Here is a 19187-nt window from a genome sequence, read left to right on the forward strand (position 1 = left end):
ACTTTATTGATCAGCAAGGCCTGGAATGTTCTGATTGTACTGGAAGCTGTTCATCTGCTTCCTTCCTATGCTGTCAAAAAGAAAATATGCACATCGCCTTTTAAACATGTCTCTTATGAGCACATGAGAAACCAGACTCCAGCTTCAACTGAACAGCAGCTCCACTGACATGATGTTGAAGGGTCACCACAAAGGGAAATTCTTGTAACTCCCACCATGGTATAACTGTCTGAAGGAATTGGCAGTGCCATAGCTCTGCATGCTTACACGTGAGTGAGAAGCTAGCTTCCCTTGCCATAAGCAGCCTGACAGTTGTAGGGAGTTCACACACTGGCATTTCCAAGAGGGCCCTAGTTTCACCTGAGACTTACACAGCAATCCTTATTTGTCAGTGTGTTAGGAACCACTTTAATAAATATGGTGCTTACTATTATCTTTCAGTTCTTTAGACTTGTGCTTGTAAAGCATTGTAACCCTATAAGAAAACTGCTTACTATGTGCCAGAAGCTGTTAAATATTTCTCATCTTATTATGCCTTTTTCACAGGTGCAGAAACCTAAAGCAAGAAACATTAAGATCACAGACTAGTAAAGTACCTCTGTGTTCAGTCTTTTGGACTTCCAAGGCTATAGTTTTAGACACTAAACTATATCTGACTTTTTAAAATATAAATATCTCTATATTGTTTCATGAATTACAGTATGCTCTTCTTTTACATGCTGCCTGGATGTAAACTTTTACTCATCCTAAAAGTAAATGCAGCCATGCATCCTGTAATGATGGGAGTACCTCCCAAGAAATGCGTCATTAGGCAGTTTCGTCACTGTGGGAACATCGGCTTGTGCTGGTGCAGACCTGGGTGACGCAGCCTGCTGTCCATCTGAGTGAGGTGGGTTAGCCCATTGCTCACTGACTGCAAACCTGTACCACATACTGAATACTGCACTGAATGCTGAGACACTTTTGGCATAATGGCAAGTATCTGTGTATCTGGGTTTTTTTGTTTTTTTTTTTGTTTTTCTTCCAGTACCAGGAATCGAACTCATGACCTTGCACTTGCCAGGCAGGCGCTTTGCTGCTGAGCTAAATCCCCAGCCCCCGTATCTGTGTATCTGAACAATACCAGAAAAGTTTTTAAACGGTGTACCTATATATGACACTCACACAGCATGCAACTCATGGTACTGCAAGTAGCTCTGGGTGAGTCAGTGAGTGAGCGGTAGGAAACTGAAATCCAGGACACCTCTGCATAGTGCTGCAGACTTCATATACACCATATGCTTAGGCTACACTAAATTTATTTTTAACAAGTCTTCTGTCTTCAATAACAAATGAATTGCAGCTTATTGTAGCTTCTACTTTATAAAACATTTTTTTGCTGTGCTAGAGATTGAACCCAGAACCTCCACACTGAGCTGCAGCCCAAGCTTTTCTACATTTTTTCAAATGCGATTATCCTGCCTCAGCCTCCCAGAATGCTGGGATTATAGATATGCCCTGCTCCACCCAGGTTTTATACAACTTTTTAAATTTTTAACTTTGACTTTCCTGTAGTAACACTTACTTTTAAACACAAACCCATTCTATAGCTGTACAAAAAACTTTTTTATATCTTTATTCTAGAAGCTCTATTTTTGTTAATTTTTAAGGTAATTTTTACACTTCTTTTGTTAAAAACTATAACACAAATGCAAACATTAACCTAGGCCTTCACAGGGTCAGAGTCATCGGTGTCACTGTCTTCACCTGCACACCTTGTTGCAGCAGGAGGTCTCTGGGGACAGCTGCTGTCCTGGAATTGTCTGTCACCAGGAGCGACAGGGCTTCTTTCCTCTGGAACCTTCCTGGAGGTCCTGCCCGAGGTCTTCCTGAGGATGTGTCATTCTGTTCAAAGACATGTCTGTGGCATTTGCTGGGTGCATTTGTTCATCACAGACTAGCCTGTAAGCTCATCACGCAGCATAAACATTCCTATTAGTGAACACCTGTCCACGTGGGAGTATTTTCAGTCTGTTTTTGCGGAGGTTTGCAAAAACTTCAGATAAGCTTTCATTGTAAATTTTCTAAGAGATTTATTTGACTTTTTCTTCTCTTGCAGTTTTCTTTTCTTTTGCCTCTTCAGCTCTGTGTTCACAGGCAGTAGAAATTTTTTAGGTCTATTGTAATCTGATGAGACCACCACCATGTATGAATGAGGCTCATCACTGACTGAAATGTATCTGCACAGAACATGACTGCATTCACACATATTAGCTGTAAGATAAAAATATGACTTCACCATTAAGAATAGTTCGGCTATTGCTCAGTAAAAAAAAAAAAATACCTTATTGAATTAAGCCTTCATTAAACATTTCTTATACCTCATCTCAGGCACTTCAGCTAAGCTAATTACTACAGTTAAGTGAGAACTCTGGCGCCAGTCTCCCATTTTGAAAATGTCCTATGTTTGTTGTAGTTGGGTCAGATTATTGAATTACCATGTTCACTTGTCCATTGTCAAATAAAAGGAAATAATCACGCTACTGGGGGCATGACTTTTTTCCTGGCATTGAATTATAGCTTTGGCCTGTCATTTGGCTTCTTGGGATTTAAAAAAAATAGAAAGAGGTTTGAACTACAGTCCTATAAATAACATAGACAGATGAAATGGGAGGGTTGGTTTTACACCAGTACTTTTGCAAAAGGCAGGAAATAAATTGACCTAGCTAAGCTTTTCATATAGGAATTATGTCAACCAGAATCCACTAGAGAGGGAGGACAAGTAGAATAGTTTTGTACATATATGTACACACACACACACACACACATACATGTGTATAGGTTATACCTAATATGAGCACACACCTATACACATATATAGGGGTATGTACCTACATACACACACATATACATGTGTATGGACTACACACATGCACACATATATGTGGTTATATATCAGCATATACTTGCACACACATGTGTATATGATGATATGTATTACAGGGAATTACCTGGTTGTGGAACTAGCTAGGCAGGTCACAACCACATTGTTACTTCAATCCAACAGCATAGGAACATATACAGTTCATGTACTTGATTACTGTCTAATAAAATCTAACAAGAGAATAGAGTTTAGAAAACCAGTGGAATAAGTATGTATTATTTTTATAATTGTAAAAGACATTTTTAATTCTTAAAATAAAAACAATCGATAGCAGCACAATTTGTTATAGCTAAATCTTGGAAACAACCTAAATGCCTATCCACTGAGGAATGGATAAAAAAGATGTGGTATTTTTATACAATGGAGCATTACTCAGCTATAAAAAAAAGATAAACTAGAGGCTTTTGTAGGTAAATGGATGCAACTAGAGACTATACTCATAAGTGAAATAAATCAGACCCAGATGTATAAACATCATATTGTCTCCTTGGTGTAGGATCCTGAAAGACTAGGTAAAACTCAAAACGTACAATAGATGATAGGAAAAAGAAAGAAATTGCTCAAAGGAAGGAATGACTGGGATGAGAGAAAGAAGAAAAGAGAAAGAAGAAAGGAAAAATATAAATAGATATATATGAATAGCTGCAATAACTGTATTGCTGATGTCTGATGGTATACTGAAATGAACAGTTAATGCTTACAATTTTTTATGTCCTGATCAATTTTGCATGCTTATATCTGGTAATCTGAGCAACTGATTTGAAGGTAACAATATGCAATGGAATTACAATGGTGAATTCCTACCATCTTGTCTAGTGAAACTCTGTATTATCTCTATTGTTTTATCTAATAATTATTTTCTTATTCTCTTTGATGGTTTGAACAGTCTTCCATTCTTTTTTTTGGTACCTGGAATCAAACTCAGGACCTTGTGCTTGCCAGGCAGGCACAGTCCTCAATTCTTACATCTAGTAATCAGAGGAACGTAGTTGAGGATAGCAATATGTAATATAACAACCACTGTTAATTCATATTATTTTGACTTGAAACCCTGTATCACTTTAAATGTTCTTGCTTTGATTTGTTTATGCTTGTGATACTGGTATGCTGCTATTGTTCTACTTTTTGTTTGTTTCTCATTTACTACTCTCTTTAAAATTAAAATAAAAAGAAAAACAATGGAAAGGAATAGCGTTTATCAGCTCTTTCTCAGCAGAAGATAATTCAGGAGAAGTGCACTGTAAAATGGATGGTGGTTCCTCCTTTCAGTTCATGTCTGCTCCTAAGACTTGGAGAAATAGGATGCATCTTAAAGGAGCCTGAGCAAATGTGAGGCCTTGGTTAAAAATAGCAAACCCCTTGGTAAATCACAGCCTTCCACATGGTTGGTCAAAGAAAGACAATGTGCCCCAGGCTTGCAGGTCAGAAGTGAGTCTGAAATTGTTGGAGCTGAGTGTCTTCTCCTCAACAAGCTCTTCCTCTGTAAATAGCTATACGACAGACACAATTTGCAAATGACCCAAAACAGCATCTCAAGCAGGAGTTTATATCTGCCTAAGCCAGACATCCCCGAAACCTCTTGTGTTCACATACCCTTAGCACCTGGGTGAATTTTTCATAGCACTTCCAGGCCAGGAGAAATACCTAACAGTTCTGGTCTTTAATGATTTAGGTCCAAATAGCAAAGTAAGATAATTAATACCTTAACAATTTAATAACCATCTGTATTAGTCATGTTCCCATTGCTGGAACAAAATACCCAGCACCCACAACTTTAAAAAGGAAAGTTAGCTTGGCTTGCAGATTCCAGAGGGCTCAAACCAGTCACCTCGCGCCAAGGCAGAAGCAGGAAGGGGGAAGGCCCTGATGGAGGCCGCCAAGAAGTAGAGAGAGAAGGGAGGAGCCAAGAACAGTACCGCCTTCTGCCAGCGCATGCTGGTGACCCACCTCCAACAAGGGCCCAGCCACCTCCTGACGGCTCACGCAGCTACCGAGCTCATCCTGGATGAGACTACTGATGAGTGCGGAGCCAACATGACCCAGCCACTTTCCAAACACATGAGACTTTGGAGGAACCTTTTAAATATAAACAATAACGTCATCTGAAAAACTAGTCCACCTAAACTGGAAAAATATGTATTTTACTCTTAAGTAATTATGTCCCTGATCCAAACAGATACAGACATTTGTTTTTTGGTGATATTTATTTCTTTGGTGTTTTCTTGTAGTCATAACACCTAAAAATCCAGCTTGTAATGATACAAAATCACTGAAAGGAGGATGACAGTCTCCATTAACAGTGGGGACAACCTGGAGTTAGTGACTCAGTTGCCAACAGATGTTGAGTGTTACTGTATTTTTCTCAATTTTTTTAAAACATTACAGGGCACCCTTGTGAATTTGTTGTGGCACCCAAGGTGCCTTGGTGCACAGTTTGAGAACTGAAGCTCTAAGCATTTATACAGGCACCTTGAGCCCTAAACAATGTGATTTAAAATCCCAAAATACTTTCAAGATCAAATCAGGCCTTCTAGATATTTCCTCATTTTACTTGAGACAGGTTCAAGTTATTTAACTGAGAAGAAAACACAGTATGATGTATCTAAGTTTAAATTAAATATTCTTGGAATGGAAGCAAGTTACTAAGTGTATTACTGTTAAATTATCACCGGTATATTCCTGCAGCCTTTACTTCCCCTGCCATACTCAGTTGGAGAGGCTTTAATTTTTATATTCTCTTTGTTTTGTTATTTCTTTATGGTCCATTTTTTGTCATACTGGTGAGAAAAAATTTAATGTCCTTGTGTCAAGAAAGGCCTATTTATTCTGACAAACTGATCAACCTCCAGGGTGTTCCTCCACCATGAAACTGATTTTATATCTCATCCGCTGGTTAATAAGATGTGAAGTGCTTTTCCTGTCACGCCAAGAGATCAGACTTGCTTCCCTCAAAAGCAGTGAGTGAGATCACATTGCGTGTTCTTAATGACTGAACCCTACGACCCACAGTGTCCCAACAGAGCATGTCAGAGGAGAGTGATGGAATTGAGGCAAACCTAGAAATTAGTAGATACATTTAAAAAAGTAATAAAGCCTCTAGAGGAAATGCTAGGACCCCACTCACTGTGCACTATTTTCACTTTCAGTTCAGAGAAAGTAAAATGTCAGGGACTAAAACCTGGGGATGCTGGTGATTTGTATAAGGACTTCCTCGCACACATTTTCTTTCTTTGAACCTTTGGGTAAAATTGAAGTCCCACAATGTTTGACTTCAGTTGCTCTGCTGTAAAAGGAATTTAACACAGGTTGAACATCCCTAACTCAAAATCAAGAATGCTTCAAAATCTGAAACTTTAAAGCATGATGCCACAAATGGAAAATCACACATCTGACCTCATGTGACAAATCACAGTCAAAATGCAGGTACACTAAAAGTAGTGCACAAAATTATCTGCAGGTTGTTTGTGTAAAACAAATGAATCTCATGTTTAGACTTGGATCAAATTCCCAAGATATCTTATTGTGTATATGGAAAAATTCTGAAATCTGAAGAAAAAACACCAAAATTTGTAACACTCCTCATCCCAAGCATTTCAGAAAAGGGATACTCAATTTGTACCCTGAAAGTGGTAGCTTCAAGATCAATGATGGCATATCTCTGTAGACGTAATCAACGTATTCTAAAATGCTTTAGTATTTACATCTTATATTTTGAAACTAAAATGATTTTCAGATAATTTTTAAAAACGGGAATTGAATATAGGGAAGGACAGAATTCTGTTCAGATGATGAAGATGACATAAAAGGAAAACATGTTGGGTGGACTGCGTTTGTGAGCCCAAGAGGAGCAGTGATGTCTTTTGGAAGAAAGTTGATGTTTTTTATATGTATATACATATCCATCCTGTTTGTATTGTTTTCCCTTTTCAGTAAAAGTAGTTTCATCTTAACCAAAACCAAGCTGAACACCTGGCTGATGCTAGAGAACATTGAGACCTCTAGAAATGTCTTGAGTGTTCCAGACATTCAGTGGCTTTCCCATGGTGTCTCAGGAGTTAGATGTCCCTTGGTATCTTGGTTCCATGACATGTAAATGCTGAAAGAAGCACTGTCACCTGGTAGAAAAGCCTGCTGCAACCCATATACTAGTGTCCAGCAGATTCCAGAACCAAGTACCACAGACTGCGGGGTTTGACAGCAGAAACTGTATTTTTCATAATCCACAAGGCCGGAAACCTGAGATCAGTGTGTCAGCAGGGTGATTTATTACATGGCCTCCCTCCAGGGCTTGTGGATGACCACCTTCCCCTCGCATCCTCCCTGGGGCCCCCACTCAGTGTGTTGTCTGCACCCTCATCTCCTAAGGACACTTAGGAGTCACATGGGATAAGGGCCCCAGCCTCACCACTTTAAGCCCTATCTCCATATCCATCACGCTCTGAAGTAAGTACTGGGGTCTAAGATGTCAACATATGAAGTAGGGGGTAAAAGGACAGTTCAATTTTTAATAACCTATTTCTTCTTTCCATAATGGCTTTCAATACAAATAATAGGTCCATGACACATTTGTAGAAATCTTCTACACATACAGACAAACATTAAGGGTGCACACCGGAAGGAGGTGTTTTCCTCCATCCTAACGCCCTGAGCGTTAGGTCTCCCTTGCATTGCTGTCTCTTCCCCTGGGCTGAGAGCATTTGGAGGTAAGGAAGTTCACTCTCTGTAACCACAACAGTGCTCAGAGCACACCTTGACAGTGGACAATAACAGCAAAGTATAACTGGTTTTCTTTTTCACAAAAAGTATTTTGAAATAAAAAGCATCGTAAGTCAGAGAATGAATATAATGAGTTCGGAAAAAGGAAAACATGTTGTGGCTGAATGCAACCGCATGTTCCTGATGCATGGGTGTTCTTTTGCAGTTTGTCTTTTGCCGGGACTGCAAGGAAGCATACCATGAAGGTGAATGTGGTGCCGTATGTGAAGCCTCAGGAGCAGGTATTCAGGTACAGAATGCCCTCCTCATCCTTTCAAACAGGGTTCAGGACACTGGGGGTACAGGAGCTGCTGCCTGGAGGTTCCACTCTGAAAACCCAAGCCACAGAGTGACAGGCCACAGCCCTGGGAACAATAGGGCTCTGGCTTCCAGGACCACCCCCTCCTCAGATTACAACGTAGATGTCATAGGCATTTGGGGTGTGCTTGTAATTCCAGGATAGTTTTTCCCCAAGTCAGTGTGGAATAGGGATAAGGTTAACATTATCAGAGGTGTCTTTAGAGGGGCGATAAAGCAACTTAACAATCTCCAAATCAGAGAAATCAATACTGACCCTACTTTTATTTTTTTAATGTTTTTTATGGAATCTGTAATGAAAATTATCTCTGTAAATGACTTATAGATGTTCCTCACTTTATCATAGGGTTACATCCCAATAAACCCATCATAAGTTGAAAATATTATTAGGTCAAAAATACATTGAATATCCTTAACCTACTTAGCGTCACAGCTCAGTGACACAGTGCACTGCCATCCTGGCTGTTACCCAGGTAGTCTGGAGCTGACTGAGAGTCACGGCTCCCTGACACTGTCCAGCTTCACCGGTGAGGGGATTGACACCACATAACTCCAAGTGCACTGCTGTTGACTGAGTATGGCTTTTATAACATCATAAGGTTGAAAAATCAAAATCCAAACCAATATGACTCAGGAATTATCTCTACAGAAGTCTTATAATGTACAAGAAGATCATTTTTTAGCAATGACATGAACTCTGCTAAATGGTATTTCTATATTTATTAAATAAACATCCTGTTTCCTGAATCTTACTCTTTCCTGTGCTACATCCAACTTAGGAAAATGCAAATGTGTTTTCTTTTATTCATTAATTATGATCAACCAAACCTTAGAGGAGAGAAGTAAAAACTTCAGCACAGTTGATAAATTTGCTCATTATTTTTTTCTTGATGTAGATGTTAACAGAGTTTAAACACCAAATCTTTGCAGATAAATCTTCTAGTCATTTCTTTGGTAGGAAGCTAGTCATTAGACATAGAAATTCCACAACATTTTAATTTTATAGTAAAGAATGCTAAAGATCTGAATGATCTAAAATGAGGACATAAGGGGATGGGGATTTAGCTCAGTGGCACAGCGCCTGCCTGGCAAGTGCAAGGTCATGAGTTCAATTCCCAGTATCGGAAAAAAAAAAAAAAAAAAAAAATAAAATGAGGACATAAAAATGTATATCTCTGTGTTCTCTAGATACGTTTATCTAATATTAGCATAACTAAATAAATACAATTAGTGAATTCAGGTCTTCTCATCAGCTCCTAAATTGTTGGTCATGAGCATATTAGGAAATTTAAGGATGAATTGCCCTTTTCATAGCAGAAGTAGAAAATTCTCCTTCTGTCAATTCATTTTAGCTCAGGGACAGTGAAATCCAGATTCACTCAGCACTGACAGGGGGAATATTCATGGCCCTGGGACTCCTGACTCAGGTTCACTTCTCCCAAGAGAGTGGTGCCTAGGGCCCTGAGAAATGGGGTTAGTTAGCCTAGCAGTTTACATCCATGTGTTCTTAGGGCTGCACACAAGGACAAAGACTTCTCAGGAGCAATACCCTAATGTCTATTTAAAAGCAATACAGAAAAAGGAGGAAAAGAATTACTTACCCTTGAGCTGTCCAAGGACCTGACCCAGAATCCCATGCTTTCTTTATCCAAAGGAACCAACCAATCTTATCATTAAAGCATTTTTTTTCCTTTAAAAATCATGAAAACCTCAGTATTCAACTCAGAACAGTGTAAAGAAAGAAAGTTGAACTTAAAAATAGATGCCAATATCAAGGGAACTGTGTCGACAATGTCAATTGTCACATTACATCGATCATTTGTATGGGCTACTTAGCCTGCAAGACTCTGGCAAAATACAGATATTTCCCTTCAGAGGCTTGAAGGAAGCCACAGGGATACTGGAAGGAAAATGAGCACTAGTAGAAATATGCCGAACTGAAGTTTAGCAAACATGTAGCTGCGTATTACATACACTTCGCTAGAAGTCATAGGAGATAGCTTATAAAGAGTAAACAGGATAGCGGTGATAGAGACGGTTCCAGAAGGCGACATTGCTTGGAGAAAGATGCAGGCAAGAATCTCCCCTAGTCCATCCTGTATCCCCAGCCCAAGAACACAGAACGAGGTCGCTCTGATTAGAGACCACATTTAGATTAGGCTCCTCCTGCTTCCAGCTCCTGATCACAACACCAGCCTCCTATTCCTCTTATCTGACAACAAAGTAAATCAACAAACCAACCAAGCAATAAAAAAAAAAAAAAAAAAATCTGCTCGTCAACCATTGCAGGAGAACAGAACTTGCATTCTTTGCAGCCATTCATCCTAAATCTCTTGATTCAGTCAGGGCCCCACAGGAAAGTGAATTTGTGAGGAACTATTAGTGGAAGGCATGACCTGCAGTATAGGGGAGGGTCACAGATGGAGCCAGTGCGGGCCTTGGAGCCTAGAATCAGAGGGAACCAGGATTGTCCTCTGCAGAAGGGACAGGAGGAGGAAAAGGTGCTTCATGAACTCTATGAGCTGGACCTGCAAGGAAGGACCTTATGGCAGGAAGAATAATTGTGGAAGGTCCAGCATGGCCAGAAATGGGTCCGAAGCAGGTCAGGAACACAGACAAGACATCTGTCTTCTCTCCCCCACCTTCTGAGTTCTTCTTGATAGTGCCTCCTACTGGCCAACTGAAAGCTAACCATAGGACCCTAGGGACACAGCCCCTTGGAGTCAGCCCTTTGGGTCAGGGCAGAGGACAGACGAAAATATAAAATAATTAACATGTTCTCTGGGCCAATTTCCCAGGGCTCCAAAGGTTTCCTTCTTTCAACCATAGTTGACTCCTGGCTGTGGAAAGAGGCCAACCAAATAAACTGGTTAGTCAAACTGCAGCACCCCGCTGCATTTTGTGACAGAGGGGAGGGTTTTACTTTAATAGAGCTGCCTTATATTCTGTTCCTGCATTTCCATCAGACAGCAACGAGCTCAGGGAAGGCCACCCCTGTACTTCCACTGACAGCAAATCTTTAAAAAGACAGCACTCTGCACAGCTAACTATCAAAACCACTTGCAGCCCACCTTGCAATGGAAGGCTTCCGATGCGCCTTCATGTCTGAGATTTGCTAATACTAACAAAATGCCCTCACTGGCCCTCTTCACATCTGTGTTCCAATTCAGTTCACTTGCAGCGTTTCTCTTTTTAGCCACTTGGGGCTCCTTTCCCCTGCTTCAGCACTGATTGGTTTCCTTTGCTATTACATTCTCAGCCAGGAAAGCCCATTGCTCCTGGGGCCCACTCAGCTTTTCCTATTGGTTAGGCAGCTTGACCCAAAGCTTAATGCATTTTTTGATTAATGCAATATTTTTTTTAAAAAAGAAAGCAAACTTAAAAATTGGTTTTAAATTGGTTTTAAAATATTGAACAAGCTTTAGGTTGAAACTGCTGAGAGTTTGGGAAATCAGCGACAGAAGATCAATCCATCACAGGCTAATGGGAGTCCAGGCCTATTTGCTTCCTCTCATTGTGGGCTGCTGCTCTCTCCCACGTTCTGGTTCCCTCCATCTATTTCCCCTGAACAGCGCCTATTAACTCCCACTTGCTCTTGCAAACTACAGAGATTGATTCATTCTCCCAGTGGCCCTGCGTCATTACTGTTAATCCCCCTATTTAACAGAAGAGCAAACTGAGACCTCAATTTTTAATGACATTAAGCCACAGAGGAAATCTATTTCAGTGGCTATACCTGACTAAAGCAGTTTGGAAACAGTGACTGCTCTCTCATGTTAATAAATTGACAATGTCTAAGAAGAATGTATCCATCCCTGCCCGTCAAGCTCCTACTCAACCTTCAGGGCCCAGATCATATATCTCTTCCTCCATGAAATCATCTTCCCACCCCACAACCTTCTCTGGGCCTCAGGTAAATTGCACATGCTTCTATTGCATATTCAGCACACAGAGGGAAACATTGTTTCCCTCTCTCTTGGCTGGATTTGTTAATGCAAGGTTTGTGCCTGTGGCATCTATATCCTCCAGTACCTGCACATAGCTGGTATCCATTAAATGTTTGTTGAATGAACAACATCTTCTTTCTTCATTCCCATATGCCCCATGCCCCAGGAAGCTGCGAGAACACTCTAGAATTTCTAGGCTGACTTTTGACTCAATAATCTCTTGAGTCATTAGAGAAAATAAGATTCCCAGTGTAAACCACCATTCCCTCCATCAGACTTCCAGATTAAAAGAATGAAGCCACCATCTTGCCTAAGATAAAAATAATAACACCACTTATAATGTGCTTAGTCACAAAGTATTTTCAAATAGACCTTATTTTCTGCCTCACCGCAACTTTTTGTGATAGATTATACTTGGGGAAGGAGGCCTGCCCAGGGGCAGAAATATGATACCCAGGTCAGTGGCTGCCGCACCTGCCAGGACTGACAACCACCTCAGTTTCCACAAGGCAACAGCAAGGCACACACTTTGCTCACTCAGCATCTTGAGGGAGGCAAGCAAGCTGCTATTGACTTGTTATAGATCCCACCAAAGATAGCAAACCCCAGTGTTAGCAGGGACCAAACCTCTAAATGCATGAAACAGTCTTTTAGGTTTTTTTTTTTTTTTATTTTTTTTTTCCAATACTGGGAATTGAACTCATGACCTTGTGCTTGCCAGGCAGGCGCTGTGCCACTGAGCTAAATCCCCAGCCCCGCATGAAACAGTCTTGATTCAGCCAGGGACCTCCCAATATTTTGATGAGGATACAAAGAGATATTTCACTTTTCTTCTACCTCTCCTATTAAAACAAATAGAATAGTTACTAAATTACATCAAAACATTAGCTTGCAGGCTCAGTCACACACTGCCGAAACGTGGAGTCTGTGGCAAACAGAGTATGGGGCTTGGCAAAGGGGCAGCTGTTACATGGCCACACAGCTGCAGTCAGTGTGTGCCAGCCAGGGGCACAGGCCTGTATGAGTCAGATTCCCATCACTGTAACGAAATACCAGAAATAAGTGACTTATCAAGAGAAAAGGTTTATTTTGCCTTACAGTTTTGGAGATTTCACTCCCGTATCAGGCAGACCCATGTCTTTGGGCCTGGGGGTTGGTGAGCCAGCTAGCAATGGTGGGGAAACATAGCAGAGCAAACTGTTCATCTCATGTGGCAGGAAGAGAACAAAAGGAAATGAAAGAGACTGGGGTCTCACAGCCCCTTTCCAGGGCACCTTCCCAATGACGTAAGGCCTCCCACCATGTCCTCCAGTGCCTGCCACACAGTTGGTACTCATTCAGTGTTTGTTGAATGAATGACAAGTCCCCACCTCTGAAAGTTTCCACTTCTCAGCAGTTTCACCTGGGAGCCAAGCCATTAACACAGGGGCCTTTGGAGGACATTCAAGATCCAAGCTACAGCAGGGCCCTGTGGTATCAGACTCTTCAGTTTGAGTTTTTATTTTTCAGTGCTTGAAATCCATTTGTTTACAATATTTAACATGGACATGTGCTTTGAAACATTGAGAATTAGCATTTTCTTTAAAAATTCAAGTGCAAGTCTCTTTAATTCATTTTTGCTGCTATAAAACAGCACTAGAGACTACATTGCTGAGAATGAACAGAAACTGATTGGCTCACAGTTCTGAAGGATGGAAGTCCAAGGTCAAGGGCCAGCGCCTGACCAGAGCCATTGGGTTGCAACATCCACGGCAGAAGGTAAAGGCCTAGAATGAACCAAACTCACCCCTGTAGTCCAGTCCGTGAGGTGATGCCCTTATGGTCTAATCATCTCTTAAAGATCGCACTTCTTCATGTTGTCACAATGGCAATTAAACTCACCATGAACTTTGAGAGACAATCATTCAAATCCTAGGAGTTCCATAGGTGAAATTTTGGTTACATTTTGGGTTACATTTCCCCCTCGTGTGCCTTTGAACCATATGTAAGCTATGTCTTAATCAGTGGAAATAAGGAAAATAGGGATATTCTATCAACATTTATAAAGTATTTATTATGTACCATGTACCATTACAGATATAACATCACTGCAAAGAGACCTGGCCTCTTACCTTGTGAGGTTTATAACCTAGGGAAGCAAAAGAAGAAGAAGAACAATTAAATAATTAAAATACTGTATGCCAAGATGCACAGGACAGGAGGTTCAGGAGGCTATGGGTACAAAGAAGTGACATCCAACCAGTCTTCTGAGGGATTCAAATAATGATTCCCTGGAAGAAGTGAAATTTGAGGCCTTTACAGATAAACTATTCAAGCAAGGGAGGGACATAAGAGTATTCTAGGAAGAGAAACATGATATGTTGCATTCTAAAGATGAAAGAGAATGGCACATTCAACAAAGTGAAAGAAGCTCACCTGATTCTGGCATAACAGGAAAGCAGTGATAGCAATTGGCAGAGCTGGAGACATAGGCAGAGGTCAGGGAGTAAGGAGCCTCATAAGTCATTTTATGAAGGTTGAAGCTCAGGGCAATGAGAAAGCATGAAGGGATTCTGAGATTGACATCATCAGGTTGATGTTTTTCAAAGATCATTAACTATAGTAAGGAAAATAATTCATAGTAGATTGTAAATAATAGGTAGTGTTTTCCAAGATGAAAACTCTGACACTCTTGAGATTTGGTGACAGAAGGGATACTGCAGGGTGTTCAGGGTATCACGCCATGCAGGAATCATGCCATGTAGTTACAACAGCCAGTACTGTAAGGAGCTTGAGCAAGGCTAGGCTTTCAGAATTGTTCTGCAAGGGGTAGGAGGGCTAGGTTTTACATCCCCATGCATGGACCAGTTCTGAGATGTGAGTTACCCTCCTCTCCTCCCTACCCACTGGAGGAGACATGACCTGGATGGAGTAGCTCTCTTCAGCAGGCAGAGACTCCTGGACAGAGACTGAACAGAAAACCATCTGCTGCTGACAGAGACAGTGGCAGGGGAAACAAGCGCTCCAGTCCTAGACAAGGGATCTGGTCAGGCTGTGTCTACTGCAACCTACCTTTCCACTGCCTAGAGATATTTCCTCCCTAGAACCAGAAAAGAACTAGAGAAATGTACGCATGGAGGGTGAGAGAGTAAACCATGGTTCACACTGTGGCAGATGGTCTCAAGATTGCAAGTGATTCTCACTGGCTCTCCCTTCTCTACTGTCCATTCCACATTCCCCACCCTCAGATCAGCACCTCCAGGGGCATACCTGGTGGGTGGTACAGATGCTCATCCCTGATGGCTACAAGGTCCTGATTGTATCCCCTTATAAAGCTATGATCACTGAAACTGATTATTTGTATGGCAACGGGGTACCAAAAGATGATCCAGGGGGTCACATAGGTGCCAAATGTATCCTTCCCACAGATATATTCTGTTATATCATCACAGCACTCCCTGCTCCTGATGATCAGTAGCCCTACCAGGATGGTGACTCTGCCTCACTGCCGGTGACCTAGCCAGTGAACTGTGAAGTAGTCAGGTGGCTGCTGTGGTTTGAGGTTTGCTAGAACTCTTGGTTTGTTCTCTGGTAGAAGTGTTCTCCTGATAGAAACTGGGGCCTACATATCTGCAAGTTGCATAAAAGATAAAGGAGAGCACACATTCCCAAGTGGGCCACCGGCAGTCACGGTCAGTGAGCCATTTGTACCTCCAGCCCTCACTTCCTGAACCACTGTGTTCCACGTGCTGGAGACATGGCCCCACATGGGGGTTTTGATATAGCATGTGAACCTCATCTTGGAGGATGGCTCCCTCGCACAGTGTATCTCAGCTGCATGTTGAAGGCTGGTCCACAACTCTTACCAGTCAGTGCCTTCTACACAGTATGACATGGGGTAGGACCAGAGCTTCCTGGTCGTGTGCCTCCTGTGACATGTTCTCTGACATGAGTTGGTGTCTTTGGTCCAATGCAGTGTTATATGGGGTCCTGTGAGCCTGCAGATGGTACAGCTGCCTTAAGCTTTGTTGTCAAGGAAGGCAAACCCATATCAAAATGGGATAAAATTCCTGTAAGATGCATTTCTTCCCCTTCCACAGTGTCATTGTGATTGACAAGATACCATGTGGTGCACTGGTCTCTGTGAGGGAGAAACCACGCTAAGGACTCGATGCTGGTCTTTGTTGATGGCAGCTTGCACGTTGGTAATGGCAGCAGCAAGGTGGCCTTGGTGGGGAGTGTTAGGGCCTGGGCAGAGCATTCTTTTTACCCCAACAGTTGCTCTCCTCATGCACTCCCTGAAGCAGGACTGATGTGGCCAGAGATGGAGGCCAGCACAGGTCAAACATCAGCGTCATCCTTTGACTTCTTCAAGTGATGAGTGCTGTCTAATAAGCATTACTGTCTTATATCAAGGTGTTCACACTTCATACTCCCTCCCGTAGGTCTACCCAGGCATCTTCTCTGTACATGTGCTTGTCTTGCTACTCCTCCTCACTTTTCTAGATTTTCTCTTTTCATGCTCTTCATCCCACTTCATGGTCTAATTGCCTCTGAGAGGACCCCGCTTCCTCATACTGGCAACTTACTAAGTGTGTTGCCTAAAGCTCTGCTCATTGAGAGGATTTCTCCTTACCACTCTCCTCTAGCCCTAGAGAGGGATGAGTCTACAGTAGCCATCTGCTTTGGGTTTGAACATACATGCTTAGCAAACTCAATTGTGCACCAAGCTACAGTCTCTCACCAGGCCCCAAAGAATCCCCCAGCCCCGCCACAAATCCCACAGGGCCATGGTTGTGAGCCCAGGTAGAGGGGCAATGCCACAGTGGTACATAACCTGGGGGTCTTGGCCACCTGCTTCTATAATTTCCTGGAACCCAGTGATCCTGCTTGTGCCTCATCCTGGAGGTCACAAGTCCTTCTGATGGATCACTGCTCAGAAACTAAATCGCTAGGTTTCAGTAGCATCCCAGAAGTTCTTTTTCAAATGTGCATAATTCTCAGGGAAGAGTGCTGGAGATCTTAACACGATTCTCTTACTGGCTGGCAATAAATTTCATATGACATTTTCTCCCACCCATGGACACCTGTAATCCCACAGGGTCTGCCTGTTTGGACAACTCCAGGGACAGGATGATTCAGAGCTGCAGAGCCCTTGCTCCCTAAGGCCCCTCTCAACCTTCCAGTGCTCTGTCTCACTCAGATATGGCCCCTTTTGGCATCCAGCAGGAAGATGCCAACTCTATCCCCTTTTTCAAAATCCTAGGACAGCTCCAGGTCCTAACTTTCATAAGGCAGGTTCTTGAGCAAACAGATTCTGAGACTACAGGAGGCATCTTGGAGTGCTCTCAGGCACACTTCAAAGGACAAAGGCAGCCGGAGTAGGCAGAGGGATAGGCTAAAGCAACAGTATCGTGGTAGCATCAGAAATCTGAAGGCAGTTTGGGAACTGAAATGTTTCCCACCCATCCTTGCAGTGCTAGGGATAAAACTGAGGCCTCAGGCATGCAGGCAAGTGCTCTACCACTGAGTCACATACCCAGCACCCTGGGACAGCTCTTGAGAGTTGTCAGCCTTGAGGCCAGGGGCACAAGGCCAGGCTTTGGAGCACAGCCTCCGTCACTGGAGGTGAGCTACCCTGAGCTGAGTAGTGCCCCAGGACTGCAGGCAAATCCCTGGACTGTGGCTCGTATCTGAGTCACAGCAGCAGCCAGCATCCCTGGCAGTGAAACTTAGTCTCAAAGTGGGCTGAGGAGCTGACAGTGTAGAACTTCAGTGCTGCTGGGGTGGGCACAGGGAGGCCAGTGGGGTGGGATCCCTGTACACCACACACAACCTGGCAGCAAGTCAGAAGGAGCTCGAGTTTCCCACTGGGGTAACTGGTGGTCTTCACTGGGAGAGGAAACACAGGAACAAAACAGGCAGTTCAGGGAGCCACAGGTTCGGTGTGGGCAACTCCGCAGAGATGGTCAGTGGGCAGAGGATGCAGAAAGCTCCTCAGAGGGTGAGGAAGCCTGGGGCGAACCATAGAGACAAGCTGGCTCATCTGCAAGTGAATGTATCTTATTCCTGTTCAGAGATGAAGCCGGAGGCTGTGCCTCCCTCAGGGAGGAGATGAAGCAGCAATGGTTCACAGAGCCTGAATTCTTGGACATATTTGCCTCATCCCCATCCCTTGGCCATTATTTACTGTCACTCAAGTGCCATCCCCAAACAGGAAGATGGGTGGAATTTACTACCTCCAGATATCTAGGTCCCCAGTTACTCGGGAATGTACTTCCCGAATCACTTGTTCGTTTAAGTAAAACAGCTTTATTGATGCCACTTCTCCTGAGTCCTTGACTCTGGACGCAAACTAAATGGATGTGCAGACAGGACAGAATGGTGGTGATAGATCTCCATTAGACTGAGTGCCTCCTCCCAGCCATCACTCCCTCCTAGGGAGCTGAATAAATGCTGAGCGTCACACCAGCTTCTCTGCAGTGCCTTTTCAAAGCACTTAGCCTCTAAGCAAAGGTTTGCTGTGGGGAGCAGAGAGTCTGATTTCCTTCACTCCCAAACAGGTCACTCAATTGCTTACAGCCCTTTTTCCTCCGTGCCACATGGGGCCAGTAAGATCTACCGAGCTATAAATAATGAAATGAGAATGCGCGTGATACATTTTATGGGTCATAAAGTGCTACTGAATGGTAAAACTGTGGGGTTTAGGGTTTTTTAAAGACTGAATGTTTAAAATGCCAGGCACTATAGAGAGAAGATGCAAGCGAGGTTAAAAGACAAGTGAAAGCAGACTTCTTCACACACTGGCTATTTCAGTCTATTTTCTATTGCTCTAACAGAATAACTGAGACTGGTAACTTATCAGAGAGAGGCTTGGCTCACAGTTACGGAAGTCTGAGGAGGCACCATCATTGACTCAGCCTCTGGCAAGGCCCTTGTGACAGTCCAGCTCAGGGCAGGAAGTGGGAGGCAGACGGGCATGTGGAGACGAGGGAGGGGACAAAGGTGCTGGTCTGGTATCAGCAACCTGCTGCAAGAGAACTAACCCAGTTTCACGAACTCAGCAATTTCCCTCAGAGGCCCCACCTCAACACTGCTGCACTGGCAACCAACTGTCACCGGGAGCTCCGGTGGAGACAAACCAGTGGTGACACCTCATTCGCACTTTTGCAGACAGATCCTCACTGCCAGACCCAGACCCAGTCTCTCCAAGATGCTCTTTGTACTAGAAAAACTGCATGCTCCCCTCCAGGGCTGTCAGGATG

General features: G+C 42.9%; 1 protein-coding gene across 2 annotated transcripts in view; it reads left to right on the forward strand.

Moving 5' to 3' along the window:
* Nucleotides 1-19187, forward strand: part of Park2 (parkin RBR E3 ubiquitin protein ligase) — a 1289129-nt gene that overhangs the window by 1250585 nt on the left and 19357 nt on the right. Inside the window, exon 10 of one of the 2 annotated variants that reach the window (XM_005390686.2) lies at nucleotides 7845-7928. In XM_005390686.2, coding sequence (XP_005390743.1) covers nucleotides 7845-7928 — 84 coding nt within the window. Of the gene's footprint in view, nucleotides 1-7844; nucleotides 7929-19187 lie in introns of those variants that run through there. The other variant, XM_005390687.2, reaches the window with a different exon arrangement.

This window comes from Chinchilla lanigera, unplaced genomic scaffold (genome assembly GCF_000276665.1).
Source record: "Chinchilla lanigera isolate Chin_1 unplaced genomic scaffold, ChiLan1.0 scaffold00038, whole genome shotgun sequence".
Lineage (NCBI taxonomy): Eukaryota > Metazoa > Chordata > Mammalia > Rodentia > Chinchillidae > Chinchilla > Chinchilla lanigera.